This window comes from Natrix helvetica (genome assembly GCF_964273705.1).
Source record: "Natrix helvetica genome assembly, chromosome: 2".
Lineage (NCBI taxonomy): Eukaryota > Metazoa > Chordata > Lepidosauria > Squamata > Natricidae > Natrix > Natrix helvetica.
The window spans coordinates 289,441,176-289,468,671 of record NC_138552.1 but is presented as its reverse complement, the minus strand read 5'-3'; the positions used below and the strand labels follow the sequence as shown (position 1 = coordinate 289,468,671).

General features: G+C 46.3%; 1 protein-coding gene across 4 annotated transcripts in view; it reads right to left on the bottom strand.

The window, feature by feature from the left end:
- ACACA (acetyl-CoA carboxylase alpha) overlaps nt 1–27,496 on the bottom strand; it is a 298,570-nt gene that overhangs the window by 163,510 nt on the left and 107,564 nt on the right. For all 4 annotated transcript variants that reach the window (XM_081945356.1, XM_081945358.1, XM_081945357.1 and 1 more), the window contains exons 26-29: nt 21,557–21,670; nt 18,329–18,442; nt 15,615–15,704; nt 9,957–10,075 (exon numbers count right to left, since the gene is read on the bottom strand). In XM_081945356.1, coding sequence (XP_081801482.1) covers nt 9,957–10,075; nt 15,615–15,704; nt 18,329–18,442; nt 21,557–21,670 — 437 coding nt within the window. The remainder of the gene's footprint in view (nt 1–9,956; nt 10,076–15,614; nt 15,705–18,328; nt 18,443–21,556; nt 21,671–27,496) is intronic.

Genomic DNA, 27,496 nt, shown 5'->3' with positions numbered 1-27,496 from the left:
CTGTTTTTCACACTTGCGACCATTGCAAACTTCCTCAGAATTCGGACATTTGGTCACTGACTCATATTTATGACGGTTGCCGTGTCCCGGGGTCATGTGATTCCCTTTTGCGACCTTCTGACAAGCAAAGTCAATGGGGAAGCCAGATTCCCTGAACAACGGTCTTATTAACTTAACAACCCCCGTGGTTCACTTAACAATTGTGGGGAAGAAAGGTTGTAAAATAAGGCAAAGCTCACTTCACAACTGTGGCCACAGAAATTTTGGGCTCAACTGTGGTCATAAGTTGTGAGTAACTCAAGAAAGCAAACACACTTAGTGTCAGGCCTGGAAGCCATCTTTTACATTGGGCCTTCAGGCCTGCCACAATTTCTACTGTGGGAAAATGAGAAGGGGGAGTATGTGGAGTATGGGAGATATATAGTCTAAATAACATTCCTTTGTCAGAAAGTCAAGGACGTCTCGCCCTGCACCTGGAGTGGCGTGGCTGGGAGGCATCTCCAGTTGGGACAGTGCCTGTTTGGGCCATGTGATGGACATATGGATGCTGGGCAGGGATTTGAACTTTTATTTGGGTGGGGAATAATAATAATAATAATAATAATAATAATAATAATAATAATAATAATAATAATAATAATAATAATAATAATAATAATAATAATAATTTGAATTTATTAGCCGCTCCCTTTCCAGACAGGACTCGGGGCGGCGTACAATGGAGCATATAGAACATAAAACATGTGTACAAACACATAAACATACATATATACAAAGACACACATGCACGGAGGAGGTAACAAATTACAACATTTAGACAGTTAAAAATCACCATTAAAATACCCCAATTGTAAGAAACCCAATGTACAATTAAAATTTAAAATTTAAAAAGACAGTCAGGAGGAGTAAGAAAAATTACGGTTGAGCCAGGCCAGATAATTGAAAGAGGTGGGTCTTCAGCTGTACACGGAAGGAGCGGAGATCGGAAGTAATCCTGATGTCACGGGGGAGGTCATTCCACAGGGCTGGGCCCATCACAGAGAAGGCTCTGCTCCTGGGTGTCGCCCCCCGACACTGTTTGGCGGACGGCACCCGGAGAAGTCCCTCTCTGTGTGAGCGAATTGGTCGTAGGGATGTATGGGGCAGGATGCGATCCCGCATGTAACTAGGTCCTGTGCCATGAAGCGCTTTAAAGATCATAATCAAAACCTTGAAACGCACTCGGTAGACCACAGGAAGCCAGTGCAGCTCGCGAAAACCTGGAAGCTTTCAGATTCGGGTTTTCCCAGATGTGCCAACATGACATCTCTAATAAAATGGGACTTTGAGGAAACTCAAGCCTCGGAGTCTTCTTTCATTGGGGGTGTTACTTGGAACCCGGACACTTCCTTTTCCTATTTGCTAACACTTTGGGCATTTTGCAGGCCTCCGTGTGATATGAGCACAGGCCTCTCTCTCTATTGCTCTTCCTGCTCCGACGTGTCAGTTTGAAAATAATGAACTCATCCCCTCCTCCCCACAGCAAGGGGACATCATTTGAGTATCATTTGCAACCCGGGCAGGATAGCAAATGGACAATCTTTTCAGAAGAACCAGCAGCGTGGAAAGAATTGGTGATTGGGAGGCTGCACAGGCGGAGCGTACGGTCCAGGGTGTCTCCAGAGCACGCTGTAATTTACGCGGCTCAAGCCCCAGCTGCAGCTAAGAGTTGCTCCTGGTCTTGAGTAGGAAAGCAGAGAATATGCTAACAGAGGGAAGGAAGAGTCTCTCCTTGATGAGTTTCCAGCAATGGGTGGAAACTAATCAAGGAGAGAAGCAACTTAGAACTGAGAAGAAACTTCCCGACAGTCAGAACAATTAATCAGTGGAACAGAACAGTTGTGAATGCCCCCAACTCATCTTTGTTGCTCTTCTCTGCACTCTTTCTAAAAGATGTGGAGACTCTAGAAAGAGTGCAGAGAAGAGCAACAAAGATGATTAGGGGACTGGAGACTAAAACATATGAAGAACGGTTGCAGGAACTGGGTATGTCTAGCTTAAGAGAAAGAAGGACTAGGGGAGACATGATAGGAGTCTTCCAATATCTCAGGGGCTGCCAGAAAGAAGAGGGAGTCAAACTATTCTCCAAGGCACCTGAGGGCAGAACAAGAAGCAATGGGTGGAAACTAATCAAGGAGAGAAGCAACATAGAACTGAGGAGAAATTTCCTGACAGTCAGAACAATTAATCAGTGGAACAGAAGTTGCCTCCAGAAGTTGTGAATGCTCCAAAACTGGAAGTCTTTAAGAAGATGTTGGATAGCCATTTGTCTGAAACGGTATAGAGCTTCCTGCCTAGGCAGGGGGTTGGACTAGAAGACCTCCAAGGTCCCTTCCAACTCTGCTATGGTATTGTATTGTAAGAGACACAGTACAGTAGTCCCAGAGGAGCTTTTTTTTCCCCCAGGGGGCAGCTGGACTTCCTGGTTTTTCCTTTGAAGACATTTCGCTTCTCCTCCGAGAAGCTTCTTCAGCTCGGACTGGATGGTGGGGAACGGAAGGATTCCAGTTAGAGCCGAAGAAGCTTCTCGGAGGAGAAGCGAAACATTTTCAAGGAGAAAAACCAAGAAAGTCCAATGGCCTCTTGAAAAAACAAAAGCATCTTTGGGACAAGCAAGGCCTAGATGACTAAGAATCTCCACAAACACAGGACAGTAGTCCTTCCAGAATCTCAAGCCAAGTAACAGGAAAATTACTTCTCCACTGAATAAAAGTGCCCTTCCCTCTATTTATTGACATCCCGCTTTTATTACTGTGTTTCCTCCAAAATAAGACAGGGTCTTATTTTCTTTTGAACCCCCCCCCCAAAAAATAAACACTTGGCCTTATTTTCAGGGAGCTCTTATTATTTTTGAGGTGCAGGAGGCGGCGAGCCTGGTCACCTCATGGCTGCTGCTGTGTTGCAATATTTTCAGGGAGGGCTTATTTTAGCACATGCGCTCAAAAGTTCAATTGGGCTTATTATCCGAAGAGGTCTTATTTTCGGGAAAACGGGGTATTTTTATAAACACTCAAGGCATCGAACAGGCCTAGTAGTTCTCCCTCGTCCTCTTTCCCCTCAAAATAACAAAGCTAATGAGGTACGTTGGGCTGAAAGATACTGGCCCAAAGTCACCCAGACGGCTTTCACCCCTATGGCAGGATTAGAATTTAAAGCTTCCTCGTGACTGGCTCAAAGTCACCAAGCCGGTTGTTCGTGCCTAAAGTGGGACTAGAACTCCCTGTCTCCTGATGGTTGACCCAAAGTCATCCAGCCAACTTTCATGGCTTAGGAGGGACTAGAATTTACAGTCTCCTGGCAATTGGCCCAAAATTATCCATTCATCTTTCATGCCTAAAGTAGGACTACAACTCACAATCTCCTGGGGATTGGCCTAAAGACACCCAGACTGCTGTCATAGGTTAATCGGGACTAGAACTCACTGTCACCTGATGGTGGCCTCAAAATCATCCAACCAGCTTTCATGGCTTAGGTACAATGAGAACTCACAGTCCCTTGGCAATTGGCCCAAATTTATCCATTCCTCTTTCATGCCTAAAATGGAACTAAAATTCACCGACTCCTGATGATCGGCCTAAAGTCACCCAGACTGCTTTCATGGCTCAAGTGGGACTAGAACTCACCATCTCCCAATTAGGAACTCCCTTCCGCCCCCAAACTCCCATGTAGGTAGTCTGGAAGATGGAGTGCCATCTACACTTTGTTTGGCTCAAACGTTTCCCCCACAAATAAGCTCATTTAAGCTTGTTTGTGTTAATGGACAATAGGATGAAAGAGAGAAGTGTTAAATCACACCTCAAAAATAACACATTTTGATTTTTAGGAGACAGCCAGGGATGGGATTCAGACGGTTCGCATCGCTTCGGGCAAAACGGATGCTAATTTTGCATCTGGTTTGACGAACTGGTTGTTGCAAGGACTGGCTGGCCCTGCCCACCCTGCCCCACTCCTCCCAGGAGTCTCCATGCGCCCAGTTCATCATGCCAGGTAAGTACAGGGCCCGTGCAGAGGCTCTGGGAGGGCAAAAATTGGACCTACTGGAAGTTCTGAAAGTCTGGAAACTGGCTCGTTTCCGGCTTCCAGACGGCCTCCGGAACCCGGAGGAGGCCGTTTGCACCCACCCAGAGGCTCGAGGAAAGCCTCCAGAGCCTGGGGAGGGTGAAAACACCGCCAACCGCCACCACCCCACTGTGAGGAAGCCGAGGAGGTCACATACCTCATGGCCATTCCCACTCAGCAACCACAACAGAAGAATGGTAGGAAGAGACCATGCCAAAAAGAAAAAGAAAAAAGAAAATGGGATAAAATTGTACAACGGAAGGGGCTATTGTTCAAAGCCCACAAACTCTGCCTCTGGAAGGTTCACCTTTGGCATCAGTTTCAAGACTGTTATGGCTCAACTTAAGGTTTTCTACGCTGCCAATCGATCGCAGCCAGTCCTTGACTTATGACCACAACTGAGCCCAAGATTTCTGTTGCTAAGCAAGACGGTTGTTAACTGAATCACTGTGCTTGTTATGTTGGTAACATGGCTGCTAAGTGAACCTGGCTTCCCTGCGGACTTTGCTTGTTAGAAGGTCGCAAAAAGGGGATCCTGTGGCCCCGGGGCATGGCAACCGTCGTAAATATAAGTCAGTTGCCAAGTTTCTGAATTTTAATCACGTGACAATGGAGTTGTCGCTAGGGTCTTAAGTTTGGGAAATGGTCATAAATCACTTTTTCTCAGTGCCATGGTAACTTCGAACAGTCACTAAACTTGTTGTAAGTCAAGGACTACCTGTAATTGGTATCTGGCTGGGGAATTACGGGGGTTGAAGTCCACCCGTCTTAAAGGTTGAGAAACAATGTGCTAAGATATCTCTATATCACCATACTTTGGGGAGGGGGAGGATTCAGCCAGTTCAGGAGAACTGGGGGTTAATGTTGCATCCGGTTTGCCAAACCAGTTGTTGCAAGGACTGGCCATAACACAACCCCCTGTTTAGGCAGGAAACCCTACACCACTTCGGACAAATGGTTATCCGACATCTTACAATACAATACAATAGGAGAGTTGGAAGGGACCTTGGAGGTCTTTTAGTCCAACCCCCTGCCTAGGCAGGAAACCCTATACCGTTTCAGACAAATGGCTATCCAACATCTTCTTAAAGACTTCCAGTGTTCACAACTTTTGGAGGCAATTCTGTTCCACTGGTTAATTGTTCTCACTGTCAGGAAATTTCTCCTTAGTTCTAAGTTGCTTCTCTCCTTGATTAGTTTCCACCCATTGCTTCTTGTTCTGCCCTCAGGTGCCTTGGAGAATAGTTTGACACCCTCTTCTTTGTGGCAACCCCTGAGATATTGGAACACTGCTATCATGTCTCTCCTAGTCCTTCTTTTCATTAAATTAGACATACCCAATTCCTGCAACCTTTCTTCATATGTTTTAGCCTCCAGTCCCCTAATCCTCTTTGTTGCTCTTCTCTGCACTCTTTCTAGAGTCTCCACATCTTTTCTACATCGTGGTGACCAAAACTGAACGCAGTATTCCAAGTGTGCCCTTACCAAGGCCTTATAAAGTGGTATTAACACTTCACGTGATCTTGATTCTATCCCTCTGTTGATGCAGCCTAGAACTGTGTTGGCTTTTTTGGCAGCTGCTGCACACGGCTGGCTCATATTTAAATGGTTGTCCACTAGAACTCCAAGATCCCTCTCACAGTTACTACTATTGAGCAAGGTACCACCTATACTGTACCTGTGCATTTAGTTTTTCTGCCTAAATGTAGAATCTTATTTTTTCACCATTGAATTTCATTTTGTTAGATAGTGCCCAATGTTCAAGTTTGTCAAGATCCTTCTGTATGTATCTTAAGCTATCTTCTGGAGTGTTGGCTATTCCTGCCATCTTGGTGTCATCTGCAAATTTGATGAGTTCCCCATTTATTCCCTCATCCCGATCATTGATGAAGATGTTGAAGAGTAGTGGGCCTAAAACAGAGCCTTGAGGTACTCCACTGCATACGTTCCTCCATTTAGATGCAGTTCCATTGAGGTCTACACATTGAGTGCGGTTGGTCAGCCAGTTAACTAGTGGTTAACCAAAGCTGGATCCAATGCTTTTAATAGTACTTGATTTTTTCAAGTTAGCTTGGCACAATAATCCAGATGCTGGGGGACATCAAAAGCTGCAGCGAACAATGGGGAGTAGGGGAGAAGAGGATGGGGGGGGGGAGGCCAAAGGAGAGAGAGGAATGATATCAATGGATGGGAAGAGGGGAGGAGGAGGGAAAGGGGGGGGCAAGAGTGCATAGTTGGGTGGCCGATGGACCTCCAAAATAGCATGCAATTATTTGCAAATATTGTTGAGATGAAGAGAACAGATGAGACCAAATTCAATGGCCCATTTATATCACTGCAGAGAGATTTTTTTTTCCTGCAGCTGAGCTTTGAGGACTCATTCATTTCAAGCAAAAGCAGGTTTTTGAAGAGAGGAGGAGGAGGAGGAGGAAAAAGGGAAGAAGAGGAGAGGGAGGGAGAAACCATTTCGTGAGATGTACTGATGGATTCTCAATGAAGCGAGACCAGGCCTCCTCAACCAATTCTCCCAAACATTAAACGAGGAGGAGGAGGAGGAGGAGGAGGATGAAATAAAAGGCAAAGGATATTTGGGGAAACAAAGGAAGAGGAAGAGAACTGCGATGCCTCTTCAAGAGAGCTGGTTGAGTCCTGTATGAGTGGGCTACTTGGTGATGGATCAACAGCGACATCTAGTGGCCAGAGGCAAGCAAGACAGTGATGTATTCTACATAGGCGGCCCCCCTCAAACCTTTTGGGCACCACGGACCAGTTCCATGGAGGGAGGTTTCTTTGTGGACCGGAGAGGACTATAATTTTGTTGCTTGTATCTTACTATTTAAATTGTTTAATTAGTTAGCCTAGTATGATTTATGTTGATTGCTTATTTAGTATATCCATGACTCTCACCGAGGTTGTACCTAGTGTTTTATGGTGAATGTATTTTTACAATGACTATAATAATGATCTATCACTATTGATGTATGTACACTGAGAGCTTATGCACCAGAGACAAATTCCTTGTGTGTCAATATTCCTGCCCTGCCCTGCCCTGCCCTATCCTATCATCAAAACAGCCAAGACCTTGAATCAAGTCACACGATGTCTCAATATGTAACTGCAATGACTTACGACCCTAGCACTGGGCTCAATTATGGACACAGGTCAAGAACTACCTCTATGTGACTTAAGAATTACCCCATAAAATCCTGTCGCTTATAAAAATAAACTTGTCCAGTTTTTTAAGGAACCACAGCGAGCGACACAACCTGCTTTCCATATTCCTCCCCATACAATCTAGGAAACCTAATTTCATCTTCCGTTTTGTGACTCGTCGGTTTTGTCATATACAGGCAGTCCTCGACTTACAACAGTTCATTTAATGACCACTCAAAGTTACAACGGCACTGAAAAAAGTAATTGAATTACCATTTCCCACGCTTAAAACCATTGAAGCATCCCCATGATACAAATGGTTGCATGATCCAAATTCTGACGCCTGGTAACTGGTTTATATTTAGGACGGTTGCAGTGTCCAGAGGTCACGCGACCCCCTTTTGCGAACTTCTGACAAGCAAAGTCAAAGGGGAATCCAGATTCACTTAACAACCATGTTACTAACTTAACTGTTGTGGCGCGCAAGTGGCCAGCGGAGGTGGCAGCAGAGTCGGACAGTGAGGAGGTTGGGGAGGAGCATGGGCCAGTCCTGGAGGCTGGGGAAGGCTCGGACGAGGGCTCTGTGTTGGAAGCAGAGATGGGGCCAAGGCCGTCTGGCAGTTCTCAGCTGCCTTCCGAGTAAGACAGCAGTAAGGCAGAGGAACAGCTGGAGCCTGTTCCCAGTGTGCGCATGCGCAGAGCTGCCAGAAGAAAAGAACAACTCATAAATGAGGGTCGACTTGGGAGTAAAGTCACAAGTGGAAGGTGATTGGTCCCTCCCATAGAGGGAGTGAAAGGGGGAGGGGGCTTTTGCAGGAAACAATTCGTTCGGTCAGTCATTAGATTCGTTTCAGGAGTGTGAAGATCAGTCCATGAATCTCAGAGACTCTGAGCCCAGTCTTTCCTTTCACAGCACCTCGTTTGGAAAACATTTACATGGCAGCTTTCCAAGCTAGATAAGGTCTGTGGTCATAATATTCCTTTGAAAGACTGTTTGCCAGGCCTTGCTGAAGGGGAATGAGAGGAATTCACATTTGTTTAATAAAAGGGGTTTTGTCAGGACCAGGAATCTGCCTCATGCTTTTTGGGGAAGCCTAAGTCAGAACATTAACAAGCTCAGTGATTCCCTTAGCAACTGTGGCAAGGAAAGTCATAAGGTGGGGTGAAATTCCCTTAACAAATGTTTCACTTAGCCACATCAATTTTGGGCTCAGTTATGGTCGTAACTTGAGGTCTACCTGTAAACTATGCTTCAATAGAAGGCGGTTTTCCTGGAAGGCTTTGTTAAAATTGCAAAGCTGGAAAGATACCCAAGTTTGTTAATTTGTTGAGAAACCTAGAATTTCTTTTACTTTCTTTTAATTTTTTTTCAGGCGGAAGGGTTTCACTACAGGTAGTCCTCGACTTACAACAATTCATTTAGTGGCCATCTGAAGTTACAACAGAACTGAAAAAAAGTGACTTATGACCATTTGTCACACCATCATTGCAACATCCCCATTCTCACCTAATTCAGATGCTTGACAACACGTTCGTATTTATGACCGTTGCATAAATATCGCATTTTGTGACCTTCTGACAATCGAAGCCAAGGGGGAAGCCGGATTCACTTAACAACCGTGTTACTAACTTAACAACTGCAGTGATTCCCTTTAACGACTGTAGCAAGAAAGGTTGTACAATGGGCCAAATCTCACTTGATCAAATGTCTCACTTAAGCGTCAAAACCTTGGGGCTCAACTGTGGTCGTGAGTCGAGGACTGCCTATATAAACCTGGTGCCTCTTTAGGCAGACCCGTAGCAACCTGGGTAGATTGCCGTAGAAAGAAATTGCAAACCCTCATTAGCGAAATCTGCTGCTGCTAAGGAACTGTATTCAGACGTAAGCTGTTCCCCCAAATTGGCCTAGCACAATGATGGGTAACCTTTTTGTCGCCACATGCCAAAAGCGTCCGTGTGCCCGTGTGCCCATGCCCCCATAATGCAATGTGTGCATGACTCCCCCCCATGCGCCCACACCCGCACATACGAGCCTCCCCCCCACTCCACACACGCATGCGCCCCCTCGCCCCATTTTGGCTTCCAGGTTGGTGCAGGAGGCCTTCTGGGCCCAAAATGGAGGCTGCCCGAGCCCCCAAAATGCAATGCAGGGGCCCACTGCATGTATCCTTCCCCCGCAAATGCCCCCCCCACATGCACGGAAGAGACCAGAAGACCACTGGCCAGCGTGATGCACGGACCCATGCGCGGTGGAGCTGGGCTGGGGCAACAGCTGCCATGCCCATAGAGAGGGCTCTGCGTGCCATAGGTTCTCCATCACAGGCCTGGCAGCTAAGACACAGCAGAACAACACACGTATCACGATGCGGGGAAGAATTCTCTGTTCTATGCCATGCTGCTGCACATAAAGAGTCTTTCACACATCAGAGAGTCCACTGAGGACGACAACTCACAAATTCAAATAAGTAAATAAAACAATTCACAAACCATTGACACATTATCAACCAGGAATAATGCCACGTCTTAACTCACAGTTTTCAGCATGGGGCCCACAACACAACGCAACACAAGGGGATTGAAACGCTTACTTCCCAACGCCCCCCTCCCCCGCAGGTCCAGGTGATAACCCACCCTTTTTCAACACACACACACCCTTTGCCCCTTCTTCCGAATCCCTTAGAAATACCTGCATTTTAAAGTCTAACCTGTTTGGATGTGAAGTTGGGAGCATAAACTGGAATTCCACCACACACGTGTTGTCTTTCAACTGGCGATGTTGGACACTGTTCAGCTCGTAGGCGATGTATGCCCTCCGCACATACACCTGTTGGGGTGGAAAAGGAAGCACGTCTGAAGGGAGTGTTTCACACGAGTGTTCAAACATCCTGTCCTTCTTTGCTTGATGGAGAATTAGACCCAGATTAGAGCACATCAGATGTCATGGTATCTAGCACAGGTCTCCAAACTTGGCCACTTTAAGACTTGTGGACTTTAACTCCCAGAATTCCCCAGCCTGCATGGAGAAGAATTGCATGGCTGGCTGAGGAATTCTGGGAGTTGAAGTCCACAAGTCTTAAAGTGGCCATGTCTGGAAACCCATGGTATATAGTCATGACCTTGAAGTACGAGAGGGGAAGAATTGCTGCCTAAGGATCAATCAGATGAGAGACAATGTAGCCCACAGCTGGACAGTGGACAGGGCGAGAGGCACTGTCCCTAGTGCAGAGTTGGCAGCAGATTCGGACAGTGAGGAGGTTGGGGAGGAAGATGGGCCAGTCCTGGAGTCCGGGGAAGGCTCTGATGAGGGCTCTGTGTCAGAGGCAGAGATAGGGCCAGGGCTGTCCGACAGTTATCAGCTGCCTTCAGAGTCAGACATCAGTGGGGCAGACAAACAGCTGGAGCCTGCTCCCAGTGTGCGCATGAGCAGAGTTGCCAGACGAAGGGAACAGCTAAAGAACAAGGGCCGACTTGGGAGTAAGGCCACAGGTGGACGATGAATGGCCCCTCCCAGAAGAAATAAAAGAGGAGCGAAAGGGGAGTGGAGTTTGCAGGAGACAATTAGTTTGCTTAATTGGTTCGTGACTCTCCGAGATTCCTTGCCAAGTTTTGCAGATATTGGCCTGGCAGCTCTCCAAGCCAGATAAGGTCTGTGACTGTAAATCCTCCCTCGGAAGACTTTGCTAGATGTGAATGAGCAGAATTCACAGTCAATTAATAAAAGGGGGTTTTGTCAGGACAAGGAGTTTGCTTCCTGCTCTCGGGAAGCCTCAGAACACCTAGTTTCTCAAGCTATATAGGGGACGGTGGGAGATTTGTATAAAAGTACAAATCTCTCACCATTGCAAGGTTCTGTTAACATAGCCTTCCACTCCAGGTAGTCCACCACATGCAAGAATTCATTTAGTGACCGTTCAAAGTTAAAACGGCACTGAAAAAAAGTGACTTATGACCGTTTTTCACACATGCAACCGTTGGCTGTATCCCCGTGGTCATATAACCAGAATTCGGACGCTTGGCAAGTGTCTCATATTTAGGACAGTTGCAGGGTCATATTCACCTCTGTTGGGCTAGAAACAGGGGTGGGATTCGAGCGAACCGGTAGTTCCGACGATCAGCTAGGAGCGAAGCGTTTCACGCCAACAATCAAGTGGGCTCACCTGCACTTTATGGACCTTTATCTCCTCAGCTGAGACGCGCGGTAGAGTGGATTGCTGCGCCTCAGCTGTTTTCCTCCCCAGCAGTAATACGGAAGGAGAGTTTTCTCAAAACTGCGCACGCGCAAACAGCGTGCATCAGGTGCATGCGCGAGCGAAGCGTGTGGTCATCGAACCCGTTGTTAATCCGGTAGGGTCCCACCATTGACTAGACGGCAAGGTTCATCCCAACTCTGTTATTCTGTTATTTTCTGTTAAATTGGGTCTCCCCGCTCCTAATCCAGCCCTTTAACCCCCCACCCCTTGCAGGTAGTCCTCGACTTACAACACTTCGTTTAGTTACAATGGCACTGAGAAAGATTCATTCAGTGACCGTTCAAGGTTAGAGTGGCACTGAAAACAGTGCCTTGTGACCAATTATCACACTTAACGACTGTTGCAGCGGCATCCCTGTGGTGAAGTGATCAAAATTTAGACCCTGGGCAGCTGACTCATATTTATGACGGTTGCAGTGTCCTAGTCAATGTTCCCTCTAAGGTATGCGGGGCTGCGCGGGCACACACGTGGCAAGAAAACACCGTGCAGCAGTTTTAAATGCTGCACAGTGATTTCTATTGCCACAGGCTCCGGAAGCTGGGGAGGTCCTTTGCAGGCAGCTAGAACGGGCTGCCCGCAAAGGACTTCCCCGGACTTGCTTTGATGAGCACGGGGCGACTGAGGGTAGTTGTGAAGCCCCAAAGCCCCCGCCGCCACCGGAATAACTGCTGCCACCTTCTCCTCCTCTAACAGCATTGCCGGATTTGCCGCCCGACGCTGCAGCTGAGGTGAAGTTGCCAAAGCTCCAGCCGGCATCCCCACGCGTGGCAGCAGCGCCTTCCCTCCGCTCGGAGCACCTGAGCTCAGCGCCGTGTTACCCCTGCCCACTCCTCCTCTGCCGTGCTTTTGAGGAGCCATGAGGCTGCGGGAGCCAGTAGGAAGGTGGGAGTGGGGGGGTGGGAGCAGGGGGGAAAAAAGCCTCATGGCTCCTCAAAAGCACGGCAGAGGAGGAGGGGGCGGGGGTAATGCAGCGCTGAGCTCAGGTGCAAATGTGGTGGTGCTGTTGGAGGAGGAGGAGGTAGCAGCAGTTATTCTGGTGGCAACTCGTCGGCATCTTCAGCAGCAGCCCTGCCCACGATGAAGAAACCAAAGATGGAGCAGAACCACGCAGATGACGTCGCTGCAACATGACTGGAGAAGGAATTCTGGGAGTTGAAGTCCACAAGTCTTAAAGCTGTCAAGTTTGAACACCCCTGGTGTATTTTTTTCTAAAGGGTTAGGGGTGCAAGGGCCTTGTAACTTGACAGCTTTAAGACTTGCATGCTTCAGTGCCAGAGTTCCTGAGCCAACATGATTGGAGGAGGAATTCTGGGAGTTGAAGTCCACAAGTCTTAAAGCTGTCAGGTTTGAAGACCCCTGGGGTTTTTTTCCCTAAAGGGTTAGGGGTGCAAGGGTCTTATAACTTGACAGCTTTAACACTTGTGTGCTTCAAATGCCAGAGTTCCTGAGCCAACATTTTGGTTGCTAAGCAGGAGCGTTGTTAAGTGATACTGATATTATATAACACTTTGAATTAAGCGGGTACCTTGAAGAAACATAACTTTGAGTTTCAAATAATACAGATTTCGTTGTTGTCTTAGGTGACACCTGTGAAAAAAATTCAGGTGCTGCTCAGGCATGAAAATGTGCCGCTCAAACACTATACTTTTCTGCTCACACTGAAAAAAAATTAGAGGGAACATTGGTCCAAGTGGGTCCTGTGATCCCCTTTGGCGACCTTCTGACAAGCAAAGTCAACGAGAGAGGCAGATTCACTTAACGACCGGGTTATTCAATTAGCAACCACAGTGATTCACTTAACCATTGTGGCAAGAAAGGTTGCAAAATGGAGCAAACTTTACTCAACCGATGTCTCACTTGGCGAAAAAGACAATTTGGGCTCAATTGTGGTCGTAAGTCGAAGACGACCTGTTCGGCAGTTCTCTTTACAACTGAAGGCAACGGTCAGCTATTTCAACAGCCAATATTTTTGCCCTCCGAGAGTTTTGGGTCTCTCTTTGGAGGGCCTTCCGAGTTAGCCGTACACCTTGTGCCAGCCTGGCCCCGTGGTTGTGTGTGCGGTCGGGAGAAAAGCAGAGAAAGGGGAAGACTTCTTCACACCTCAGCTCCTGAGCCTAGAGGACCTGCTGTTCAAAGATGCAGTGATGACAGCCGAGAGGTGGAGTGTGACAAAAGAGGGAAAGGTGATTTGAGAATGAGCCTGAACAGTGAAATTCTAGTCACTAATTTAATGCTGAGCTGCCTTGAACTCTGTCTCCCTGTCACACGCTTCCTTCTTCCCCCCTAATTTCATTGTGTCACACCGAGAGGTCACCTCTGAGAAGTTCTCAGGTTGCTTCAAGGGCAGTGAATGCCCGGATAACTCCTTTCAAAGGGGACAAAAGTACTTACGTTTTATAAGCTTCTGCTTTTTTTGTCAACCAGACATCTACAGGCCATAATATGCTTTTTTTCCCCAGGATTAAGGCATCTGGCTAGAAACTGGGAGACTGAGAGTTCTAGTCCCACCTTAGGCATGAAAGCCAGCTGTATGACTTTGGACCAATCACTAGGAGACTGAAGGTTCTACTCCCGCCTTGGGCATGAAAGCCAGCTGTATGACTTTGGACCAATCATCAGGAGACGGAGTGTTCTAGTCCCGCCTTAGGCATGAAAGCCAGCTGTATGACTGTGGCCCAATCACCAGGAGACTGAAGGTTCTACTCCCGCCTTAGGCATGGAGGTTAGCTGTATGGCTTTAGACCAATCACCAGGAGACTGAAGGTTTTACTCCCGCCTTAGGCATGAAAGCCAGCTGTATGACTGTGGACCAATCACCAGGAGACTGAAGGTTCTACTCCCGCCTTAGGTATGGAAGTTAGCTGCATGGCTTTAGACCAATCACCAGGAGACTGAAGGTTCTACTCCCGCCTTAGGCATGGAGGTTAGCTGCATGGCTTTAGACCAATCACCAGGAGACTGAAGGTTCTACTCCCGCCTTAGGCATGGAGGTTAGCTGCATGGCTTTAGACCAATCACCAGGAGACTGAAGGTTCTACTCCCGCCTTAGGCATGGAGGTTAGCTGCATGGCTTTAGACCAATCACCAGGAGACTGAAGGTTCTACTCCCGCCTTAGGCATGGAGGTTAGCTGCATGGCTTTAGACCAATCACCAGGGGATTGAAGGTTCTACTCCCGCCTTAGGCATGGAAGCCAGCTGCATGGCTTTAGACCAATCACCAGGAGACTGAAGGTTCTACTCCCGCCTTAGGCATGGAGGTTAGCTGCATGGCTTTAGACCAATCACCAGGGGACTGAAGGTTCTACTCCCGCCTTAGGCATGGAGGTTAGCTGCATGGCTTTAGACCAATCACCAGGAGACTGAAGGTTCTACTCCCGCCTTAGGCATGGAGGTTAGCTGCATGGCTTTAGACCAATCACCAGGAGACTGAAGGTTCTACTCCCGCCTTAGGCATGGAAGCCAGCTGCATGGCTTTAGACCAATCACCAGGAGACTGAAGGTTCTACTCCCGCCTTAGGCATGGAGGTTAGCTGCATGGCTTTAGACCAATCACCAGGGGACTGAAGGTTCTACTCCCGCCTTAGGCATGGAAGCCAGCTGCATGGCTTTAGACCAATCACCAGGAGACTGAAGGTTCTACTCCCGCCTTAGGCATGGAGGTTAGCTGCATGGCTTTAGACCAATCACCAGGAGACTGAAGGTTCTACTCCCGCCTTAGGCATGGAGGTTAGCTGCATGGCTTTAGACCAATTACCAGGGGACTGAAGGTTCTACTCCCGCCTTAGGCATGGAAGCCAGCTGCATGGCTTTAGACCAATCACCAGGGGACTGAAGGTTCTACTCCCGCCTTAGGCATGGAAGCCAGCTGCATGGCTTTAGACCAATCACCAGGAGACTGAAGGTTCTACTCCCGCCTTAGGCATGGAGGTTAGCTGCATGGCTTTAGACCAATCACCAGGGGACTGAAGGTTCTACTCCCGCCTTAGGCATGGAAGCCAGCTGCATGGCTTTAGACCAATCACCAGGAGACTGAAGGTTCTACTCCCGCGTCAGGCGCACGGTGGAATCGAGAGGAAGATCCCGAACAAAAGAAAATGTTTGGCTTTACTCACCTCCAGAGCTGCCATTCGCACCACCTGGTTGCTGTGGTAGAAGAAGTTGGGGAGCACATCAAAGATGGAAGTCTCGGAAAGGATGAGTTTCTGGGGGAAGAGGAAAAAAGAAGATCCTTTTTTACCCCTTTTTACAACAGAATTTCAATGTATTTTTTTCTGCCTCAAAACCAGTGGCTGGGCCAACTGTTAACCTAAGAAGCGGCACAAGCAGATATAAAGGTTTTTCCTAAGATCTTGTACGTTTGTTTATACCGATAGACTTCAACTCACAACCACTGGAAGTTGCAAGGGCACTGACTTACAACCCGTCCTTGTACTTACAACCGTTACAGCAGGGGTGGGTTCCGGCAGCCACTACTTACTAAAGTAAGATGGTGGTGCGTACGGCGTCGCCAGGAGAACTGGTTCAGGGGCGTGGCAGGCCTGGGTTATTGCTGGTTCCAGCGACCCAGGCTGCCAAACCACTACAGGTTCAGCCGAACCGGGCTGAACCGGTAGGAACCCACCACTGCATTACAGCAATCTCCAGGCTCACCCGATCAAACTTTGGATGCTCGGCAACTGATGTGTATTTACAAAAGCTGCAGTATCCTGGGGTTGTGTGAGTCGCTTTTGTGATCTTCCCAGCTGGCTCTGCACAAGCAAAATCAAGGGGGGGGAGCCAGGTTTGCTTAATGACTGCATGATTCGCTTAACAACCGCAGGGATTCACTTAACAACCGTGAGCAAAGGGATCGTAAAATTGCACGTGACTCACTTAACAACCGTTTTGTTTAGCAATGAAAATGCTGGTCCCAATTCTGGCCGTACGTTGAGGACCGCCTGTAATCAAGTCACGTTTTTAGTGCTGTTGTAACTTGGAACGGTCACTTAAAGGAACGGTCGTTAAGTCAAAGACTTGCTGTACTGTGAGGAGATAATTCTGCTTTATTTCTGCACCTGATCCATTTGGATTATATATGATGCCCACCAGGGGTGAGTTCTGACTTCTGCTAGTGCCGGTTCGCTCAGGGACGCGCTTGATGCATGCTATGCAGGCATGTACAGGAGTAAAATAAATGCTTCTGCGCATGCGCAAAAGCAAAAAAATAAGATGGTGCCGCCAATAGAACCAGTTCAGGGGCGTGGCAGGCCGAGTTATTACCTACTCAGCCGCACCGGTCTAAACCAATAGGAACCCACCTCTGACGCTTACACAGAAAGTTGGAATTACTAATGTTAATTCTGTAACTGACTTGAGCTTGATTAGCAAAAGTTCCAACCCGCAACAGTTTAACGATAATTTGTTATATTTATTTGTACAGGTAGTCCTCGACTTACAACAGCTCATTTAGTGACCATTCAAAGATACAGCAGCATTGAGAAAAGTGACTTATTACCGTCTTTTTTTTTAGAGTATAAGACGGACCTTTTTCCCTCAAAAGAAAGGGTGGAAATCTGGGTGCGTCTTACACACTGAATACAGCATTTTTGGCCTCCCGAAACCCCGCCCCCTTCGCCAAAATGGCCGTGCAGAGCCTTTAGGAGGCTTCCAGAGTGCTTCTGGGGGCTGGGGAGGGCAGAAATGAGAGAAAAACGGCCGGTTTCTTGCTTGTTTCCCCCCCCCACCAGCCCCCGGGAGCACTCTATAAGCCTCCTAAAGGCTATGCATGCCCTTTTTTTTGACAAAAAACGGGCCCGTTTTCACGGATGCAAAGCCTTTTTTTTTTTTTTTGTCTCTTCAAAATCTTGGTGCGCCTTATACTCCGGTGCGTCTTATACTCCGAAAAATACAGTAATTAACTCATGTCATCCCTTTATGTGATCTTCTGACAAGCAGTCAATGGGGGGGAACCAGATTCATTTAACAACCAGGTTATTAACTTAACAATTGCAATGATTCGCTTAACAACTGTGGCAAGAAAAGTTGTAAACTGGGGCAAAGCTCACTTAACAAATGTCTCTCACACCGACATAAATGTTGGGCTCAATTGTGGTCGTACTTTGAGGACTACCAATTTAGAAACCACCCATCTCACTTACTCTTATAACTACAGATAGTCCTCGAGTTACGACCTTTCACTGACCATTCAAAGTTACAATGAGACTGAAAAAAGTGACTTATGACTGGTTTTCAGACTTAGAACTGTTGCAGGATATAAATAAATGAGTAAAAATAAGAACGGGGATCAGTGAAGGAAAGACATACCCATCAAGGCTGCACATTGAAAATTGTAGCTGAAATTAAGAGTTAATCCGACACAGTGCAGATAGTCCTCAACTCACGACCCAATTAAGCCCAAAATTTCTATTGCTTTGTGAGAAATTTGTTAAGTGAGCTTTGCCTCATTTTACGACCTTCCTTGCCACGGTTGTTAAATGAATCACTGCTGCTGTTAAGTTAGTAACATGGTTGTTAAGTGAATCTCGTTTCCCCATGGACTTTGCTTGTCAGAAGGTCTCAAAAGGAGATCCACATGATCCAGGGACACTGCGACCGTCATAAACGTGAGTCAGTTGTCCAGCATCCAAATTAAGTCACCTGACCAGGGGGATGCTGAAACGGTCGTTAAGTGTGAAAAATGGTCACAAGTCCCTTTTTTCAGTGTTGTAACTTTGGATGGTGACTAAGTGAACTACCTGTATACTTTTTTACCCGTCGGGTTTCTGAAAAATCATCTCAAATGTACTTGATTTTTACAATTCGACCCAAAGCTCCATCATCTTCCTACCTGCAGATTCTCGATGCAGAACTGGTGCCCGTACATGTCAATGGCTGAGAGGAAGATGGATTCCACCTGATTGTGACGGAGTTCATAGGAAGGCAGGTGGGAAGCGATGAGCACCTAAGCAGGAAACAAAAAGTCGCAGGTTGTTATGAACGTAGCTCAGGGACTGCTGAATTTCAAAGCTGAGATTCAGGATCAGGCCTGAAAGCCTTTATTGTCATTGGACATCATGTATACAATGAAATTGGTTTAGAATACAAGAATACAAGACAACATGAATAATATAAAGAACTAGCCGATAACCCGGCGTTGCCCGGTTATTTATTTATAGGGGGGAAATGTCGGGACCAAATGTAATTTCTGATTTTGGATTTTCCCCCTTACCAGAGGGAGCCCCCTTGTAGCCTACTGTGAAGCAACTCCACTGTGTTGTGCAGTAGAAGCCATTTTATGGCAGTACAGTAGAAGCCATTTTAAGGCACAACAGACTGTACCTTAACAGAACAAACACCCCGAGGGGTGTCAGGGGTGTCTTACCCCCACAGTAGTTTTCTCCAGAGAGTAAGTCATCTGTGTACCAAGTTTGGTTGAAATTGTTCCAGGCGTTCCAGACTTAAGCTGGAACACACACACACACAAAATATAAGATAAGAAGAAGATAATAAAGCTATAGGGTGGCACAGAAGGCCTTGGGGAAGATATTCCAATGTCATGAGGTGTCTATTCCTGCAAAGGTTAGAATTGTACAGGTGGGAGTCCAACTTCCCCAGTCAAAAGTTGGAATATTGAAGGAGCAACATCGAAAGAGTATTGATGCTTTTGAAATTAAACAGCAAAAGTGGGAATAATGGGGAAAGACTGGGGAAAAAACTGGGGAAAGTTACTAAAACAATAGAACTAAAAGGGAGAAAAAAGAGTGGGAAGAAAAAAATATAGAAACTACAAAAACAAGGAAACGAACAAGCTAAGCGAATGGGTGGAAAGAAAAGAATATAAGAGGAGTTCCTGAGAGACGAAGAGAAAATGGTTGAAAGGAGGAAAGAAAGAAAAGGATTTACTAGCAAAATAGAATGAAATACAGTAAGATTGTCAATAGTATATAGCTAACATGATGTGAAGGAAACAGATTAATATTAATTATGCGAAATGTTTACTATACAAAATTAAATATGAAGATATATGTTATCAATAGTAAAATAGAATAATAGATGGAAATGAAATATTAAATTTGATTAACCTGGACAGGCAAATAATGATATTGTTCATATATTAAGAAGAAATTAAAGTTAAGTTGAAAAATATGGAAAGAAAATAAGATGGCTGAAATTTGAAATGGAAATATGATGTAAAATGAACTATGTGTAAGAGGAGATGTAAAGGGGGAAAACCCAGGCAACACTTTGTTTATAAAAGTTAAAATATGTAACAATTTTTTTTTTAAAAAAAAACTTTGTTTTGAAAGAGTATTGATGCTTTTGAACTTTAGCACTGGGACAAGATTCTTAGATAGCCAAGAAAGAAAATAAATGGATTTTCAAACATATAAACCCATGAGTGCAAATAACCAGGCTCCAATTATCCTACCTCAGAGACATTATACAAAGATCCAAGTGTCTGCCTCATTTCTTCAACCTCTAATTACAGGTAGCCCTCGACTTACGACCATAATCAAGCCCAAAATTTCTATTGTAAATTTCTGTTGCAAACATCGTAAAGATCAGTCAGTTTGCTAAACATCTCAGTTTTGGTCACGGGACCTTGGGGATGGTGGAATGGTCATAAGTCACTTTTTTCAGTGCCGTTGTAACTTCAAACGGTCACTAAATGAACTGTTGTAAATCGAGGACTACCTATATCGGGATTAAAACAAACAAACAAGCACGAAAATGCACATTCCCCTCCTTTTCTTTTTCTCTCCACCTTTTCTTCCCCTGCACACTCCGATTTCTAGAATGGAAACGAAAAGAACGACGGGATTTTATTTTTTTTTAAAAAGGAAGCTTCCACCGGGGTAGAATTATTGAGAGACAATTAGATTCATCTCTTTCCCCACATCCACGCTATTTTAATTATACAGAAAAGTCACTAGCAGTGGAGAGCTCTCCAGGTATAGAGCTGGAATTTAAATTGGAATGCGAAATGGGGAACTTAAGAAAGGGGCAAGGGAAAAAAACACAAATCAAGGTTTTATTAGAATCCGGGGGGGAAAAGGGAAAATCAACCGCCCCGGGGCGGGGGAAGCCATTAACAGAGACTGCTGCTTCTTTTTATACGTTGGGGTTTTCTTGCCAAAATCGAAGCAATATATTTTTGTCTTCTGCTCCTGCAATTTGTTCTATCCATGTTTTCCCGAAAATAAGACCCTGTTATTGTGGCCCGCCAGCAGCCAGCGGAGCTGGCAACAGATTCGGACAGTGAGGAGGTTGGGAAGGAACATGGGCCAGTCCTGGAATCTGGGAAGGCTCTGATGAGGGCTCTGTGTCGGAGGCAGGGAGGGGACCAGGGCCATATGCCAGTTATCAACTGCCTTCAGAGTCAGACATCAGAGAGGCAGAAGAACAGCTGGAGCCTGTGTGCGCATGCTCAGAGTTGCCAGATGAAAGGAACAGCTAAAGAACAGGGGTCGACTTGGGAGTAAGGCCACAGGTGGATGATGAATGGCCCCTCCCAGAGGGAATAAAAGAGGAGCAAAAGGTGAGTGGAGTTTGCAGGAGACAATTCGTTCGCTTAATTGGTTGTGACTATCTGAGACTCCTTGCCAAGTTTTGCAGCTATCAGCCTGTCTGCTCTCCAAGCCAGATAAGGTCTGTGACTGTAAATCCTCCCTTGAAAGACTTTGCTAGATGTGAATGAGCAGAATTCCCAGTAAATTAATAAAAGGGTTTTTTGTCGGGACAAGGAGTCTGCTTCATGCTCTTGGAAAGCCTCAGTCAGAACACTGACAAGCAAAGTCAATGGGGAAGCCAGATCCACTTAACAACTATATTATTAAACAGCTGCAGGGATTCAGCTAACCACGTTAAGCAACTGGACTTTGTTTTTCCTTGAAGACATTTTGCTTCTCATCCAAGAAGCTTCTTCAGCTCTGACTGGATGGTGGGGAATGGAAGCGAAATGTCTTCAAAGTAAAACAGGAAAGTACAGTTGCCTCCTGAAAAAAACACCTTCAGGACAATCCTGATCTGAATGACTCAGAACCTCCATAGACCTTCACCCTTATCTATCTGTTACCTGGCGGGCTCGTAAGGCTACTCTGGCGTTGGTGGTCTTGCTCAATTGGGTCAGTTCCGTCAGAATGTTGATCAGCTCATCGGTCAATGTTGGATCTCGGCCACACAGCTGATCCTGTCAAGAAAGCAAAGAAACTCTTGATTCACGGACAGCATCCAAGGGAGGCCACCTTCTCCAAATATAGCCTCCACCCCAAATCAAACATTATTATCCCGTGAGGGTGAACCTAGGGCACGCATGCCATCGCCAGATGCTCTTCTGGTTTCCAGCCAGTTGGTCTTCAGAGGCACCGGGAAAACGGCCTGAAAACGGCCTGAAAAATGGCCAAAAGAACAGACTGGTTTTTGGGGAGTTTTAAGCCTGTTTTTCAGGCAGTTTTCAGGCAGTTTTTCAGACCATTTTCCATCCATTTTCTGGCTGTTTTGTGGGGCATTTTGGGTTGCTTTGTGGGCTATTTTCCGGCTGTTTTTTTAGCTGTTTTCAGGCCTTTGGGGGGCAGTTTTCGGCCTGGTTTTTTGGGCCATTGGGGGGCATTTTTCTGGCTGTTTTTCGGGTAGTTTTCAGCCTGTTTTTCAGGCAGTTTTTCAGACCGTTTTCAGTCCATTTTCGGGCTGTTTTGTGGGGCATTTTGGGCTGTTTTTGTGGCTATTTTCCAGCTGTTTTTGAGCTGTTTTCAGGCTTTTTTGAGCAGTTTTCAGCCTGTTTTTTGGGTCATTTTCAGGCCATTGGGGGGGCATTTTTCTGGATGTTTTTCGGGTAGTTTTCAGCCTGTTTTTCAGACTGTTCTTTGGGCCATTTTCAGACCATTTTTCTGGCCGTTTTCTGGCTGTTTTTCTAACCAAAAATGGCCTGAAAATGCCCCCCAAAATACGCTGAAAATTGCCAAAACCAGCCAAAAAACAGGCATGTGCATTCCAGCCAGCTGGTCTCTGGGTTTCCGGTGCTCCAGCATGCGCACGCACAGGCATACGTCTTCCAGTTTGGGCACTCGGTGCCAAAAAGGTTTGCCATCACTGATATAATCTATTGATACAAAAACCAACACAGATAAGCCAAATTTGTGCAATAATATACTAACCTAGAGGTCTTTATAGAAAAAAGGTTCTGGTTTGGTCCCAAGGGAAAGTGGCATTTTCACAAAAGGAATCTGGCTCATATTTTGAAGTGACACTCTATGGTTTTTTATCTTTAAACTGTCAGGTATTCCTCCCATGCAGGTATTGGTTTGGAGGTTTATCACTGAATATTAATAAAAATTATGCTTGTGTGTATTAAAACATTGGCCACTTTAAGATATGGGGACTTCAATTCCCAGAATTCCCCAGCCAACAATTTTACCTGGGGAATTCTGGCATTTGAAGCCCAAACATCTTAAAGTGGCCAAGGTTGAGAAACACTTTCCTAAAATAAGGCAAGCTAGAAAGGATGGAGAACACAAAATAAAAGGGACCTTAGAGGTCTTCTAGTCCAACCCCCTGCTTAGACAGGAAACCCTCTACCATTTCAGACAAATGGCTGTCCAATCTCTTCTTAAGGACTTCCAGTGTTGGGGCATTCACAACTTCTGGAGGCAACTTCTGTTCCACTGATTAATTGTTCTCACTGTCAGGACGTTTCTCCTCAGTTCTAAGTTGCTTCTCTCCTTGATTGGTTTCCACCCGTTGCTTTTTGTCCTGCCCTCAGGTGCTTTGGAGAATAAAATGACTCTCTCTTCTCTGAGACAGCCTCTCAAATATTGGAAGACAGCTACCATGTCACCCCCAGTCCTTCGGTTCATTAGGCTAGACATACCCAGTTCCTGCAACCATTCTTCATATGTTTTAGCCTCCAGACCCCTAATCATCTTTGTTTACATGCTGACATGTAAACGAGGGGATACTGCTAAGTACATGCTAAAGAGAGGATATTTCTTAGTCTACTGTCCTCACCACTGGGAAACATGCTAAAATGGAAGGACTGGTCCAAGGTCAACATGGTTTTCCACAGATAGTCAATGACTGGTCATTTTATGACCAGTGTTACAATGGCCATGGAATGGGTGCTTTAACACCCATAAAGGACCCGGGAGCCATCATGCATGGTTGCACCGCCCCTCCTGGCCATGGTCATATGACCCCCATGTCAGGCAGGTCAGCTTAATGACTGGTTGCAGTGTTCCATTGTCATGTGACCCATAACATTACTCATTACTTAATGACCACCACTTCTGATTAATGACTTCCATGAAAAAGGTCACGTGGATCCCTCAGATTATGACCACCTTGACTTATGACCTGTAATTCCAGACTCAGTTACGGTCATAAGGTGAGATCCATCTGTATCGTAGTTCAAGTAGAGTCGCCCATCTTAGAAGCCATTATGGCTCACATCAAACAGAATGCTGTGGGAAGCAGTTGAGCAAAAGCATGGCGGCTCTGTCCATGAGGATCACTAAACTAAACCTCCAGACGACAGATAGGATTTTAAACACCAAACAGAGTTTCTTCATTTTAAAGCTGTGATGGTGAACCTATGGCACGTGTGCCAGTGGTGGCACGCAGAGCCCTCTCTGAGGGTACATGCGCCATCACCAGCTGCTCTTGGTGGGGGCCAGAGCACCGGAAAATGGACCAAAAAACCGCCTGAAAATGACCCCAGAAACAACCCTGAAAACGCCTCCCCAAATAGCCTGAAAAAACAGCCCCAGAAACAACCCTGAAAACGCCTCCCCAAATGGCCTGAAAAACAGCCTGAAAAGAGCCTGAAAAACAGACTGAAAAACAGCCCCAGAAACAGGCCTGAAAATGCCCTGAAAACGCCCCCCCAAATGGCCTGAAAAACAGCCCGAAAAACAGACTGAAAATGGCCCCAGAAACAACCCTGAAAACGCCCCCCCAAATGGCTGAAAAACAGCCCGAAAAAACAGCCCCAGAAACAACCCTGAAAACGCCTCCCCAAATGGCCTGAAAAACAGCCTGAAAAACAGCCTGAAAATGGCCCCAGAAACAACCCTGAAAACGCCCCCCCAAATGGCTGAAAAACAGCCCGAAAAAACAGCCCCAGAAACAACCCTGAAAACGCCCCCCCAAATGGCCTGAAAAACAGCCCGAAAAACAGACTGAAAATGGCCCCAGAAACAACCCTGAAAACGCCTCCCCAAATAGCCTGAAAAAACAGCCCCAGAAACAACCCTGAAAACGCCTCCCCAAATGGCCTGAAAAACAGCCTGAAAAGAGCCTGAAAAACAGACTGAAAAACAGCCCCAGAAACAGGCCTGAAAATGCCCTGAAAACGCCCCCCCAAATGGCCTGAAAAACAGCCCGAAAAACAGACTGAAAATGGCCCCAGAAACAACCCTGAAAACGCCCCCCCAAATGGCTGAAAAACAGCCCGAAAAAACAGCCCCAGAAACAACCCTGAAAACGCCTCCCCAAATGGCCTGAAAAACAGCCTGAAAAACAGACTGAAAATGGCCCCAGAAACAACCCTGAAAACGCCCCCCCAAATGGCTGAAAAACAGCCCGAAAAAACAGCCCCAGAAACAACCCTGAAAACGCCCCCCCAAATGGCCTGAAAAACAGCCCGAAAAACAGACTGAAAATGGCCCCAGAAACAACCCTGAAAACGCCCCCCCAAATGGCTGAAAAACAGCCCGAAAAAACAGCCCCAGAAACAACCCTGAAAACGCCTCCCCAAATGGCCTGAAAAACAGCCTGAAAAGAGCCTGAAAAACAGACTGAAAAACAGCCCCAGAAACAGGCCTGAAAATGCCCTGAAAACGCCCCCCAAAATGGCCTGAAAAACAGCCCGAAAAACAGCCTGAAAAATGGCCCCAGAAACAACCCTGAAAACGCCCCCCCCAAATGGCCTGAAAAACAGCCTGAAAAGAGCCTGAAAAATGGCCTGAAAATAGCCCCAGAAACAACCCTGAAAACGCCCCCCAAAATGGCCTGAAAAACAGACTGAAAACAGACTGAAAAACAGCCCCAGAAACAGGCCTGAAAATGCCCTGAAAACGCCCCCCAAAATGGCCTGAAAAACAGCCTGAAAAACGGCCCCAGAAACAACCCTGAAAACGGCCCCCAAGATGGCCTGAAAAACAGCCTGAAAAGAGCCTGAAAAATGGCCTGAAAATGGCCCCAGAAACAGCACTGAAAACAGCCCCCGAAACAGCCAAGAATGGCTAAAAAACTGGCATGTGTACACCAGCCAGATGGTCTTGGGGTTTCCAGTGCTCCGGCGCTTGTACATGCACACATATGCACGCGTGTTCCGGTTTGGGCATTCAGTGCTGAAAAGATTTGCCAACACTCTCTTAAAGTATTCATATATTACAAGTAGTCTTCAACGTACAACTATTCACTTAGTGATTGTTTGAAGTCACAACGGCCCTGAAAAAAAAAGTCTTATGACCATTTATCACACTTGCAATCGGTGCAACATCCCTATGGTCATGTGATCAAAATTCGGATGCTTGACAACTGGTTCCCATTTATGACCATTGCAGTGTCCTGGTGGGGGGTGGGGGTGTCACGTGACCCTCTTTTGCGACCCTCTGATCAGCAAAGTCAAACGGGAAGCCAGATTCACTTAACAACTGCCGTGATTAACAACGGTGGTAAGATGGGGCAAAACTCGCTTAACCGTGGTCTTGCTCTAACAACAGAAATATGGGGCTCAGCTATGGTCGTAAGTCGAGGAGTAGCTGTAATAGAAGTGACCCTGGATTCAATCTGTAGCAGCTCTTCTACCAGCCAATATTCCAATATCTCAGGGGTTGCCACAAAGAAGAGGGAGTCAAGCTATTCTCCAAAGCCCCCGAGGGCAGGACAAGAAGCAATGGGTGGAAACTAATCAAGGAGAGAAGCAACCTAGAACCAAGGAGGAATTTCCTGACAGTGAGAACAATTAATCAGGGGAACAACTTGCCTCCAGAAGTTGTGAATGCCCCAACACTGGAAGTTTTAAAGAAAATATTAGATAACCATTTGTCTGAAATGGTGCAGGGTTTCCTGCCTAGGCAGGGGGTTGGACTAGAAGACCTCCAAGGTTCCTCCTTGAAAGCCTTCAGAAGGACTATAGACGTAAACCGTCCCAAAATAGAAAAGCAGTTGAAAACCCCATCCTGGAAAAAAGGATTCACCAACACACACACACACCAAAAAACGCAAGCTGTGCAGCACCGCGTTCCTCAGCTATCAGCCTGCCCCGATCGGCAAAGGCGGTGTGCGAAGCCTCTGACGTGTTCTTTGACAAGGCCTAACGCCTCTCCAGCACCCCCATGTAATTACACACTTGAGTGACTGGACTCTGAAGAAAATTGAAGGCCTGAGCTGCGAACAGCTGCCATTTTTTCTCTCCATCATGCCGGCATGATTACTTGAGAAATGAACAGCCCCAGCTCAGAGCTACTCCAGAATTCTCAGAGGAAATATGGCTCCGTGTTCAAATAATGAGATTCTTAAGGCAAGCGTTACTTACAATCACATGGCAAGGAAAAAAAGAGGAAAGGAAAAGAACATGGAAAGGAAATAGAGAAGAATAAAAAGAAGGGAAAGAAAAAGAGAAGGAGGCATGGCGAGGCGAGAAGAGAGGGGAGCATGCAAAGGAAGAATAAAAAGAAGGGAAAGAAAAAGAGGAGAGGAGAGGAGGAGGAGGGAGAAAGGGTGGGAAGGAAACAGAGAAGAATAAAAAGAGAAAGAAAAAGAGGAGAGGACAGGAGAGGAGAAAGGATGGGAAGGAAATAGAGAGGAATTAAAAGAAAGGAAAGAAAAAAGAAAGAAAGAGGAGAGGAGAGCATGGGAAGGAAATGAAGAAGAATAAAAAAGAAGGGAAGTAAAAAGAGAAGAAGGAAGAAAGGGGAGAGGAAAGCATGGGAAGGAAATGAAGAAGAATAAAAAAGAAGGGAAGTAAAAAGAGAAGAAGGAAGAAAGGGGAGAGGAAAGCATGGGAAGGAAATAG